Source organism: Adiantum capillus-veneris, chromosome 4 (assembly GCF_014529385.1).
Source record: "Adiantum capillus-veneris isolate H3 chromosome 4, ASM1452938v2, whole genome shotgun sequence".
Taxonomy (NCBI): domain Eukaryota; kingdom Viridiplantae; phylum Streptophyta; class Polypodiopsida; order Polypodiales; family Pteridaceae; genus Adiantum; species Adiantum capillus-veneris.
Genome location: NC_140934.1, coordinates 102,596,818 through 102,610,438, shown reverse-complemented (window position 1 = coordinate 102,610,438; position 13,621 = coordinate 102,596,818). Strand labels below are relative to the sequence as shown.

At 40.5% G+C, this 13,621-nt stretch overlaps 1 protein-coding gene across 1 annotated transcript; it reads right to left on the bottom strand.

Moving 5' to 3' along the window:
• Positions 1-3,066: 3,066 nt before the first annotated feature.
• Positions 3,067-6,427, bottom strand: LOC147459714 (aspartyl protease family protein 2-like). Its single transcript, XM_086510926.1, has one exon. The coding sequence runs from the start codon at positions 6,126-6,128 to the stop codon at positions 4,701-4,703; it is 1,428 nt and encodes a 475-aa protein (XP_086367052.1). The 5' UTR covers positions 6,129-6,427; the 3' UTR covers positions 3,067-4,700.
• Positions 6,428-13,621: the final 7,194 nt, after the last annotated feature.

The window sequence follows — 13,621 nt, the reverse complement described above, 5'->3', positions numbered from 1 at the left end:
CATGTGGGCTAAGATTCTTCATGACACAAAGCTCCGGTATTGTAGAAGAGGATACAATGTGGTGGCTGATGCTCTTAGTTGTATGCCTGAGATCAATTCTCTTTTGTTCACGAAACTTCGAAGTGAGTTTTTGGATTCGATGAAGGGAAAATATGAGCATGATGACGCATTCCCAAAGTGTGGAGCCATGTACAAATGAGGGATCCTTCTCACTCCAATGCTGGTAGTGTTTCGTTAACCTCCACACATAGTTCTCCTCCCGTCGAGTGATGAGCTACAGAGATGGAAGAATTTTTCCATCGATAATGGGTACCTACTCCACAAGGGGAGAGTTTATGTACTGATGAACACGGACATTCGGTGCCAAATTCTTTATGAATGTCATGACAGAAGTGCAAGGCACCCGGGAATTAAAAAGACTTATGCTCTCGTAAGACGACAGTTTATTGGCCAGGTTTACATGGCTTTGTTCAAGACTATGTCTTGCATTTCCAAAAGTGTCAAGTTAACAAAGCAGAGCGCCTGAAGGTAGGAGGACTCTTACATCCTTTGGAGATTCCCAATGGTAAATGGGAAAGTATCTCTATGGATTTTATTGTGGGTTTACCAACCACTGTACGAGGTCATGACTCGGTATGGGTGGTCATAGAGCGGTTGACTAAACTATGCAAGTTTATTCCAACCAAGTCGACCATAAAGACTTCAAAATTAGCTAATTTATTTGTGGACAATCTGTACAAGTTGTATGGATTGCCAAGTAACATTGTAAGTGATCGTGATCCCAAGTTTAATAGTCATTTTTGGAGGGCTATGTTTAAACGATTGGGGACACACCTCAACCTCAATACAACAGATCATCCAGATACGGATGGTCAAACTGAAAAAGTTAGCCAAGTGTTAGAGGATATACTACGAGCATACGTTAGCAAGAAACAAACAGACTAGGAAAAGTACCTACCTCTTCTTGAATTTTCTTACAACAGTGATAAGCATGTCACAAATGGATTTAGTCTTTTCATGCTAATGTATGTTTTTCAACCTAGGTAACCAGTTATGGTTGGGTTGGCAACCAAAAAACTCCAACAGGTTAAGGATTTTATCCAAGACCATATGGATATGATGAAACTCGCTCATCAGAATGTCCGGCAAGTGCAGGATTGATATAAGGAGTACGCTGACGAGAAACAACGGCAAGTTATCTTCACGGAAGGGGAAGAGGTATTTTTACATGTGCTAAAGCATTCAGAAATTTTGAAGGCTGGGCCAACACCTAAATTATCTCCAAGATATTGTTGGCCGTTTAAGATACTCAAGCGAGTCTGTGATCGTGCTTACAAACTCTCGTTACCAACACACTCGCGTGTCTATCCGGTATTTCATGTAAGCCGTTTACGTAAATGCTTGCATGGGGACGACAACATTGTCGATCAACATATTTTGATTGATTTCGTTGAACCTCCTACCCCACCGCATGAACTTGAGCGAATCCTCGACTATCATGATTTATGTAAATGTCATCATGTACGTCGTTCAACAAGTGGAAAGATCGACCTAAAGAAGGCACCACTTGGGAAAAAATTAGTGTTCTTAAGAGGAGGTTTCCCACTTTTGTTTCTGAGGACGAAAACACTTCTACAAGGGGGGAGTAATGTCATGCCAAGGGCATACCCAGAGGGGGTCACGGACCCGGGCTAGGTGGCCGGCTGCCAGTGTGGAATGGGGATTCAAGGGCCAAAGGCTATGGGGAGTTGGGCGTTGAATCCGGACTAGGCAGTCCTCTGAGCCTTATATTATATATATATATATATATATATATATATATATATATATATATATATATATATATATATATATATATATATATAAACCCCTTAAAGGGGGTTGTAGCCGAACGGCGCACAGAGGGCCACTTTACTTCTTGTGGAATGGCCTCTGCACGCCGTTCGGCTACAACCCCCTTTAAGGGGTTTATATATATATATATAGAACATATAGATACATATATATGTACACACACACACACACACACACACACACACACACACACACACACACACAAATATATATATACACACACACACACACACACACACACACACACACACTTGCTCTCTCTCTCTCTCTCTCTCTCTCTCTCTCTCTCTCTCTCTCATATATTAAGCTCATGCTCAAGTGAGCACTTGAGCATGAGCTTGAGCAACAACTCTGCTCAAGCCAAGTAGTAGTAGCTCCAAGGGTCTTACAAAAGGCATCAACGACGAGTTCAAAACCAAAGTCATCACCTATGTGGCAGATGTTACCATAAAGCACAATGGATCTATTGAGGAAAAAAGTTGACATATGCAAGGTTACATTGGACAATGCAAAGCAAGTGCTAGTTTAAGGGGTGTTATAGCAAGCATTAGTCAACACAAATCAAGATCCACAAGTGAGTTCTGAGGTTAGGGAGCCAGTTGTGATAGAAGAGACCAAAGCAAATCGCTCCAAAGGAAGACAAAGACGTGATTTCAACCATAGTCCATACTGGTGAGTCTAGTGGACTAGATCTTTTGAACCAAACCCTCAAACGAGGTAAAAGAAGAAGAACCAAAAGATTTGATGACGAAAGCAAAGATTGCCAACAAACAAAGTGAGTTATCTCCTAAGGCAAGTATTAGGTTTGGTATATTTGGTGAAAAACAATATTTGGACAAGCTGAGATTGACTTGGAGCTAGAAAAAAATCTCATCCCTCATATGGGATATGGGTATTTCTTGGTAAACCAAAGATGTATAAAGCTTCTAATGCAATTTTGACATCGTCCGTCTCATCAGCCGAGCGTTGGGGAGTAGTATGTTCTTCCAACACCATTAATTCTCAGCTATTTGAAGGTGAATTTCATGTGATCATAACTACACACATGCAAGAAGATGTGATCTTGGGAAAGGGTACAACTTTGAAACAACAAGAGAAGAAGACACAAGCTCTTGTGAATTATGGCTTGCCTAAGGCCTTAGTGGACACCTAGAACTACGGGGAGCAATTTTTGACCATTGGATTAAGCTTGTTGTGAGCAATTGTGGACTGTTTGTTGAAAAGATTCACATTGAAAAGTCAAAGTTTGAGAGAGCCATAGACATTGGCGTCACTTATGCTCTCTCATCATCAAATCTAGCGTTAGAAAGAGGAGGCATTGACTTGGGGGCACACACAGTCTTTTTTTTTTTTTTGCCAAACTCACAATTGTGAGTGAATTACATTGATCAACCTAAAAAATTACAAGGTCTTGCCATGCTCGTGTTGAGCCATGACATCATACAGGGACCAAAATCACAATGGCTATCAGGGCAACAAAGTCCATTGCCATGTTCTGTTGATGCGAAACCTTAGGCTTCCAGATGTTCTCTATTACTTGCTCCCACCTTTCCTCCGGCCATTGTTTTCTCCATATCTTGTTAAGGGGGCTAGACCAATCCTTCTTATGCATCATTGTATGATAAATGTTTTTAGGATAGGGTTTCCATAGGAGACTGCTTCCGGGCCATTTCCAAGCATTCCAGTCCAACTCCGAGTCACAAATCGGCATCACTATATTGTCAAGCTCTTTCATCACTTTGTGGACAAGCAAGACCTCCAAGCTATTAAGTTGGTACTGGGCGACCAGAAGATCAATGGTTTTCCAACTCTTGTTGTCACTGTCCCAGAAGTGCCCAAGTCTATTCAGACCCTTGTTATTCAGTTTCCTGGTTGTCTCTATCCAATAGGAAATTTGTGGCGGATCTGTAACTTTGGACAGGCAGGGGGACCAATGCAAAATGGAGTTCGGAAGATGTGTAGCAAGTGACTCAAACGAATGGTTCGAGCGTGCCGGTCATCCTTGAGGGAAGGAGGGTTTGTAAAACATGAGGGGGGCAAAGCACAACGGTCATGCTTGAGGGAAGGAGGGTTTGTAAAACATGAGGGGGGCAAAGCACAAAGAGACTCGCAAGTTTATTCGATTACTGGCTGAGATTCCTTGTGAGATTCCCTTTCTTTCATCTTAAGGTTTACTTCCCTTACAACAGGGCGATATAGATTCGAACCCTCACAACTCTAAAATCGACCATGACAACCGCTCCCTCCAGCAAGCACGCCAATTTGCTTTCACTAGGAAGTAAATACATGAATGGGTGTCTTTGCACGTCGCCCTCCCACCCTGCCTTTGCACGCAGCTACCTGCTTTGCGCATCGCCTCGCCCGCACCTACCTGCTGCATCGTCTGATACTCGCCTCGACTTTACCCACTCGACGCATCTCGCGAGATTCCCAATTTTTTTTTTAATATCTTCCAGCTGGCACCTCCTACTCCTACTCCCATAAAGAGTGAAAAAAATACCATTTCAAAAGCACTAGAATGGTGAAACACTACCATTTTTTCAGGTCATGACACAAATGTTCCTCATTTATTGTTCATTGAATCGATTGTTCCTCATGGAATGTTGATCTCTCCTTGAAGAAAATGTACAAATTCTCGTGTGAACACCAAAAGAAAATTTGCACGTAAGTTTTGATTGCGTGTCTTTCATCCATTGGTTGAGATGGGTTTCATCCATTGGTTGAGATGGGTCACAACCGAAAAGATGAAAGCATGAGTAAAGACACTCTTCTTAGCCACCCTTCCAAAGCTAGAACTAGAATTGTAGAGGAACCTTTCAAGGGGTATCAATGCTGTGGACTTCCCACTAGGAAGAGCATTGATTACTAAGAAAGCCAATGCGTGATGCTTGTGTGTCAAATGTAATAAGGAAGCCTTGTTGTTGTACATTACCAAGAATTGAGAAGTCATTGCTGGTGCCTACCGATGCAAATGCTAGGCAAACCAAGGGAATGGGCAAACCATTCTCTTCATCAATGGAATACATGGAGTTTTGACTTGGCAAAGATATAGAAGCGCCCCCTTGAAAGTGAAGCTCTATGCTAGGGAAGGGGCGCATATTGGATGAAGGTCGTAAATAGCAAGTATCAAAAAGGGAATATCCTGGTAGTATCAGCCTATACCCCCTTGCCATTGCAGCTTGACGAAAGGCATCTCGTAGCGCGGAGTACACCGATGGTACTAACCGTGTAATCACTGTCCCGGAGTCGACAATTACCCCGCCCCCACCCGTTGGTTGGAGTAAAAGGTCTGAAGGGTTGATGCTAGAGACCATTTGTCCATCAATGCTGAAACCAATGAGGGGGACATAGTAGAATGTTACACTTATTTCGGGGCTTCTAAGCAAGGGGGTGTACACACGGTCACTAGCATTGTCAACTTGATCTATGTGGCCTAGGATGAAGGAGCCGGGGCCGGAGGAGGACAAGCAATAAGAGAAGGTGTGTGAAGAGATTTGGGAGGGTAAGGACAAGGGGCCACGGCCAAGGCCAACCAAGCCAGCAGCACCCACAAAGAGCCCCTCATTATCGTGGCCACAACCCATGAGAAGGCCAGCATGGATCATGTAATTGTCCACATAGAAATTCTCTCTTGCCATGGAGCCAACAGTGAAGGAGCCATCACCATAGGCTTGTTGGTATTGACAACTTTGGCCCCTACATGACATGATATCTGATTGTTGGCAGCTGATCGATGTGCAATTCACTGGCGCAAATGTAGACGACGCGCGGGGGTCGAACAAAGGGCCTGTTTGTTGGTAGCAACTTGTGCAAGGCAAACATTGTAACCACACTAGATCACTTCCTGTGTCCATCACAAGTTGAAAATCCGTATAGCCTACCCTCATTGTAGTAAAGAACTCCCCCGAATCTGAGTTCACTGGTGCACTCACATTTTGTCTTCCAGTTGCATCCGCACGTGTGTGACCCCCCTTGGTCGCCATCTTGCCATGTCCCTTCAATGTGGCTCCCACCCTTTTGCTTATGCCTTCCACACGGGCCATATCCCTCAGCATTCTTGAGGCCACCCTTCCTCTTCCAATTTCCTCCTCCCTTGAAGTCCTTCCCTGTCTCAATGGGCTAGTTGGGTCATCCCTATGATATAGTGGCAAAATGAATGAGCTTGTTGATGGAGGTATGTGCTTCCATGGGTTTGCTTGCACATCAACTGTCATAAGGAATCCCATGGAGATCAATATACTTAAACACATATAGAAACCAGAGAAAGCATCCATCACACAGCAAAGTGTGGTAAAGAGAATAGGAAAATTGAAAGACTAGAAGAGTCCCATCTAGAACACAAAGGAACTCATCTAGAAGAGCCCCATCTAGAACACAAGGGAACCCATCTAGATCATAAAGGCAATGGAAACATGCTCAAACCCTATGCAATTATAGCTTAATCAAAAATAGAGATACATTACAACATAAATAATAAAAAGGCTAACTTTAGGAATTGTTGATAACTATGATGGAATTTGGGGGGAATGAAGAAGGGCATTCTTATGGCTATGTAGGTACAACGAATTTATAGTGTTGCTTTCAATTTAGTGATCTTTGTATGCCTTATATATAAATATGCTCTTGAAAAAGGGTGCATTATTAGCACGCAAAGATGATGATCCCTTTTCTTCTTGCATATTGCTAGAAAAACCTCTTTTGCATGCCACACCAAACTATTTTTAACTACTTTAGAACTTACTTACTTATCTTTCGAGTGCTTTTGTGTTTGTTTTCATGGGGTTAATAACAACGTCCATTTACTTATTAAAAAATTTTAGTTTTGTTTTAGAGAATGTGACATTTTTTTAAAATGTTGATTTAAACTTTAAAATTTTCTTTAAAGACGGCCTTACCCTCATTGACCCAAAGGTGTCCAAAGCATGGTTGAAAATTGCGACCCTTCCCGCCCTTCCTTGGCAATTTGCCCGACTGTCAAGAATTTATGGCTCTTCCCAATGATTGGCAACCCACACAAGAAGCCCTTCCTTGAAGAACAACCCCTCACAAGGAAGGGTGTTTCTTCAAGAAGCCCTGCTTCCTTGTTTCTTGAAGAAGCCCATGGGAACTACATAAGTATAATACTCTCTAATATATGGACTTTAATAAGTAGTCATCCAATACATAATGTGTTGTGGAGGACTAACATGAGTCAAAAGTTAATTGAGATTAAAACAAGTGAAAAATTCACAAGGCCTTCTGGTGTGGAGCACAAGATGCAAAAAGTTGTGTTTATCAAGGAAACATGCAAGAAATGATATGTGCCTATACCTGTGTCAGTGCCTGTGCCTATGCCTGTACCTGTGCCTCTGCCTCTTAATTGTCTTCATTAAAGGGATAAGAATCATCACAAAAGCCGAGGACAACAACACTTACTTATAAAGGATTGTATAATGTTAAGGAATGACAACTTGTTTCTCCACCAATAGCAAAATTTCTTGATGCACCATTGACTTTTTAGAGGTTTACTTAAGCCAAAAAGGCTAAGCAACACTATGGCCTTGTCCTCTTGACATACCAAAAGATATGACAACTGTCATTTTCAAGCACTTTAGAGGTAGAGATAAAGAACAGTAATGTTTCAAGGCAAAATGAGCAAGGCACGTGAGTTGTTAGGAAATGTTGATGTAGGCAATAGAGACACTAAGTCAACCATCTCACACCAAAAAAAAAACTGAGGCACAAAGCCGGTACCATCAATATGTTTCACCGCTCATGTTGAAACACCTCATTCGATGCCTTACTATCATGCTGATCTTGTTGGTGGTATCTAAAAGGTTCTTTAACACTAGAATGGTAACAGGACACTTTTACGTCCTTGGACACTTTTGTGTCCTGTTAAGTGACCATTTTGCTTGAATTATTTGAAGAGTATGAAAATGAATTTCTAGGTGCTATATATCCACAAAGTTGCCTTATGAGCTGAAAAAAACTTAGCATTTTTGTTGGAGTATCGATCTCACCATTAACCTTACTCTTGCACAACATTTTTGAACCTAAACTGTGTGAAAAAACGAGTCCTGTTTTTGGCTTTTTTTCAAATTTTGGCAACTATACCACTCTAAACTTCATGTTTGTGAGGTTAAGATGGCTAGAGGTTAGGCCTTCATAGTTCTCAACATGTTTTGATGCTTGTAGGGAGAGCTAAGTGTTAAAATTAAAGTTATGACCAATTTACAAGAATTGCATAATCCTGTTTTTTAGCCAAAATTAGCACTTTTATGATTTTTTTGGTGGCTTTCTTGATATCCAAATTCAATTTTGATTGTGTAAGTGTAATGTATAGCATAAAGCTAATCTTCCTTGAGTTTTGGGGGACCTAATATGCTATATAGCATAGTATATGATGATGGTTGAGTTTTTTGATTGCTGAAGAATACGATACATTTTAGAGTAGCAAGTATAACTTTCTCAATATTGCTAGTTTCTTAGGCCAATTGTGTGTATTTTGTAAGTAGTAACCATATCTAATCATGGACTACAAACCTGGCTAGATATTGAGTAGTTTCTATGAGTTTCTAGAGGTCATAATGCTAAACCCAGTTTTTTCATGTTTGTTGTATTTAGCACTTTATCATTGCCCCCAAGGTTCCAATTCTAAGAGATCCATTATCCTTTTGACATGCTCCATGGCTCCTTTTGAATCTAAAGGCCCAAAGGGAACCAAGAAAACATGTATATAGTATCTGTATTGAGCATGACTATAAAAACTTTGATGATAGGTCCGCAGAATGGCAAAAATGCAACTTTTTTGTACCTATTTTTTTGCCCAAAAAAAAATTAGTGAGGTAAAATCAACCATAAGTTTTGGTCACCAACCCATTGAAGTTAACGGGGCATTTTATCTCATGTCCTACAAAAATCCCCACTCTTATTTATATGCAATCAACCGTAAGAAATTGCTGTTTTGGGCAAAATGCACTTGTCCATCAACTTTGGAGGCTTGTAGTGACCAAATGATGACAAAAATTACAAGTTTCTCATTTTTTCCATATGTAGTAGTTATTGAACTATAAGCTCATGAAAGGATTTTTCAAAATGAGTGGATCTACTATGGTTTTGGAATTTTTTCCCAAAACCTTGAAAGGACACTTTTATGTCCTGTTAGGTTACCATTCTAGTGTTAAGGGTGGTTACAGACTCTGCCCATCCCCTCAGGGGACGGACGGGGAGGCTTTACACACTGACATGCCCAAGTCGCAATAAATTAATAAAAGCGACTACCACGTGCACGAAAGACAACATGGCCTATTGGTTGCGCCCTTTGTCTTTTTCGGTGGGGCCTGAGGTTCAACCCCTGCTCATGGATGGGCGGGGGAGTTTGCCTGTCCACGGAGTTGTCCAACGCGCATTTCACATAGCCTGTAATTGTTTGGCAGTTGGTGCACGTACCTGCCGCCCAAGTATGGGCAGCCGGTCTGTAACCGCCCTGAAACAACATTACAACCTAGGGAAAACTTAAATGAAGACCATATATTCATCACACACTTTCTTGTGTGATTTCCACTTGCCATTTTAGAAAAAGAGAGTAAATCAAGTCAAATATATTCGATGTCCTATTCACGTCGCAACATTAAGGGTTTTTCAATTTATGACCATGTCAAATTTCCATTAAATCTTCCCTTTAAAACGTCCACTCAAGTGCATTGAATCAACAAAATTTGTCTTTCTACCTTTTGCTCATGCATCCCAATTTGTAAAGTAAATTTACTACTTGAAAATGAAAAACCCTGGTTGTACCTCCATTGGACCTTGATTTTCAAGGTTAAAATTTGGGCATTTTAGATAAAATTCCTAGAAAATACCCTAGCTTTTGGCATAGATCTTGGTTGTCACACTAGTTTGCCCTTTAAAACCTTGGCCAAGAAAATGCCTTTTTTTTGTTCCTTTCGAAGGAAAAAAAAGTTGAACAAATTTTCCTTGAGGTGCTTTCCAAAGCAAGGCCCTCCTCCAATTTTGGTAAAAATTGGATGCTTTGTTGTATTGCTTCCCCCAAACCTTTTTATTTCCCCTTTTATATATTAGGCATCTAGCAATGTCCACCAGCAAAGGCAACAAAGGAGGGGGATCCCATTGAGATGGCACCAGTGTTCGAGAAAAATGTGTCTCTGATTAACATCGTGCCGTTTTCAATTTCAAAAATGCCAGTTGAAGGCAAGGGGAAAAGGAGAAATTCCGCCCCAAAATAGAGAAAATTAGTGTAAAAACCCAAAAAATAAACCTAATTTTCTAAATTTCCTCTTGGAAAATTCAAAAAAGGAAATTTTGTATGTTTGGAGAAATGATTTTTCCCAAACACTGGATGGCGCAATTGTTTTATTCCCACGTTTTTCAATAAAAGTGGTGCCTACATCCAACTTTTGCCCAATGGTTAATGACCCTTGCACACCAAAGTCACAGATAATTGCTATTTTTTTAAACTCCCAAAAAGCACACCCTACAAGACCATTCAAATCACGCATGCTAGCATTCAGGGGAGAATAATGAAAATAAAAATTTTGGAGCATTTTAATGTCATGAGATTGTACATTGACATGGAAATGGGCGCGCTCGCGTGCACGTGCACACACTCACACACAAGGATGGGACTTTTAGATTGTAATGCCTCAGGACTAAGTAACACCTATCTTTAAGAGGGGGAGGCAATGGGATCAAAGGCGAAGAAGCTCACGTGCGAAAGCCGAGAAGATCGCAGCCCCAAAAATCAAATCAAAAACTAAACCTGGACACGCACTAAACCTGGACAGCCTAGAAATGCATTTTATTTTATAATATAATGTTGTAAAAAGGGTTGTGAGTACACAATGCGTATGCGGGTGAGGTGGTTAGCCCATGTGACCCTAAACTCGGACAGCTAGGTCTTGGGTTCAAATTGCGGGATCGCGCCTCGTTTTTCCCGCTGTTCATGTTTAATGTGCCTCGCCTTTTTGACAGTGCGCCTCGTTTTTCCTGTTGGCCAGGTTTAATGCGTCTCAAGATTCTGCCCCGCAACCCCAATCGTCGATCCCATTACTCCACCGCATTTAATATGGGTCTCACTTAGTCGCAAAGATTGTAATGCTCAAGGACTCCACTAAGTTTGCACTCTGTATGCCTACCATAAAATCTTACATGCTCACTCTCACAAGGCTTTGAAGATACTATCTTTCAAACAACTTTGCTTAAGCTAACACTACATCAATCCTATTGCAGCTTGATATTGCTTTCCATGATTATTTTTTACCGTGAAGGTTGTGTAGGCTTCATGTCTGCTATTCTTTACTTCGATTTGGTTCCAAGATGTTGCAGAGTGATGACTTCATTTTGGCCACAAGACAATTATCTTGCATCAAACTCAAGAGCGTCCCAATACGAGGTAGATTTCCAATGTGCTATAAGGTTTCTCCCTGTTTTAAGGCATTTATGTTTTAATGATTTGGGGTAGACAAGCTTATTGCTTGAGATTGTGTAAACTCAAATTTTACCTTTGAATACCACTAATGTACGAGCCGACGTCCAAGTTGGGTATGGCAATTTCTCTCGAAAATCCGTCGAGGTGATCAAGGTTTTGGCGAGTGAGGGCAACCAAGTCTCGCAGTAGCTGGATCCCTATGGGGCTCTTGGGCACTGTCACGCCCCTAATGGGGTCCGCCAGGGATCGCTTGGATAAACTAACAAGGGTGCAAGTTCTAAAAGATTGAACGAGCTTACCATCCCCAACGCGGTGTCTAAGGTCTCTAATTGAGATTGAAATCAGTGACAAAAGCTTCACCTTGTGAGAGTAGTGCACCGGCCCCCCGGCTCGCTAAAGTAAAAACAAAAACTAATGTATCAACAATGACATACTAAATCAACAGAGATATCGCGGACATTTTTCCCTCATTGTAGTCTTTAAGGCCATCTAGATAGCAAGTGAACAGTTTGGATAGAAATTTCTAGTATGAATCCTTTATAATACTAAAAAGTGCAAGGCTCGTTAACGACTCCATTTCAACGAATTAATTGGAAGCTAGTAAATTAGAAGTTTAGCAAAGAGCAAGGAAGTTGATAAAAAGAATGTGGCATAACGAATTGTAATGTAACTTTAGAAAACTAACAGGAAAATTGTTTGGCTTTAGTTATATTTAGCTACTGCAACTTAGGTTGGATTCCTAAGTATTTATGGACAATTAACCATCAAATAATCTAAAGCTTCACAAGCACATGAGCCCTCTCTCAAGAAAGCTGATGGATGTAAGTTTGAGTTACCTCTAAAAAGGTGCAAAGAGGAATCAAGCCTTCACTGTCTTTAAGAAGGCTGGCCTCATGTAACCATTCACTGCATCACTCCAATTTGGCAGCTTGCATTTGAAACCTATCTGAATGTCGCTAAACTTGAGAGTATCCAATTGATTTGCTCGACATTTCAAATGCCCAAGAATCTGTAACTAATGCTTTTGTGGATGGACGTTCACAAAGCAAGTCATAGTCTTGTATAGAAGAAAAAGACAAAGATCAAAGCTCACTATGCGTGGTAGATTTGTCAAGAAGCAATTTCTCAAGATAGGAAGTTTGACTATGCACTACATCGAAAAACTTAAAGATAAAATTGCTCGGGGCAAGGGATTGGTCCGTCGCTAAAAGTGCAAGTATACCATGAAAGCTCAAAAGAAGGGATAATTTTTTTGACAAAACTTCACACAATTGCATTTACAAAAACTTTTTAAATTGCTATTTGAGAAAGAAAAGTTCAAGAAAAGATGGTTATATTACTACTTCAGAGCATAAAAGTAGAGAATGTTTTTAAAAAATCCCTCTGAATGCACATTCTACGGATAGTTTTGTAGAGGTGAAACTCTCGAGAGATTTTGATAAGGCTAGGTGCAACTTCCTATACAATCCTAGCTTCCTAAAGGATTACTAAAAGAACTTCTGTCTTTCCTATTTCTTCTAATATACCTTTTTTTTGTATTCACTACTAATTTTTCTTCTTTGCTTACTTCGTTTTATTCATTCTCCAGCAATCCCCCAACTCTCAAGATGCACCACATGATCATTAAAATCGATCTATTTGTATGCACTTTCTCTCGAGGGATGCGCGAGTATGTGTAGCCTGTCATTCAGAATCCACAATCAATCTCTCCAAAATTTAGAGTTTCATGGAGTCACATGCCATCACACTTATGGTTCATGAGATGTCTCCATCTGCTGCCTCTTAATTTCTGTCTATCACTAGTACGACTTGTCTACTATGAGTGCTCATTAGGCAAGGATTACCAATTAAGCTAGATAAAATAGCTCATGAAGGTCTTTCAATTGCTTCCATTGCAAAAGGTAAGTGAAACCACATTTGGATTATTAGGCAAAATCGAAGCCAACAAACTGCCATGAGAAGTCTTTACTATGGATAAGAACAAAGAGAGTTAATTAAACCCTATAAACTCTAAGAATATACCTCCTATTTTTTCTATATGAATCTCTTTTAAATTATTGAATGAGTGTCCGCCTACTTAAGAGGTAAACTCATGTAACATAGCCCTTTAGGCTTTCGGTTTGACTTTCCCAAAATGTTTTGGCCATACAATTGTGAGTGGAGTTAGCAATGAAATTACCATGAGCCTGAAGCATAATCTGTGCCTTGAGGAGCCAAAAGATTCAGAAGGTTGCAAGATTTTGCCTTTTCATAGCTACCTAAACACTTATGAAGATGTGATAGACTACTAACAGGGAGCACTTAGCAAACACTTTCTTAATAGCTAGTGTCGACAAG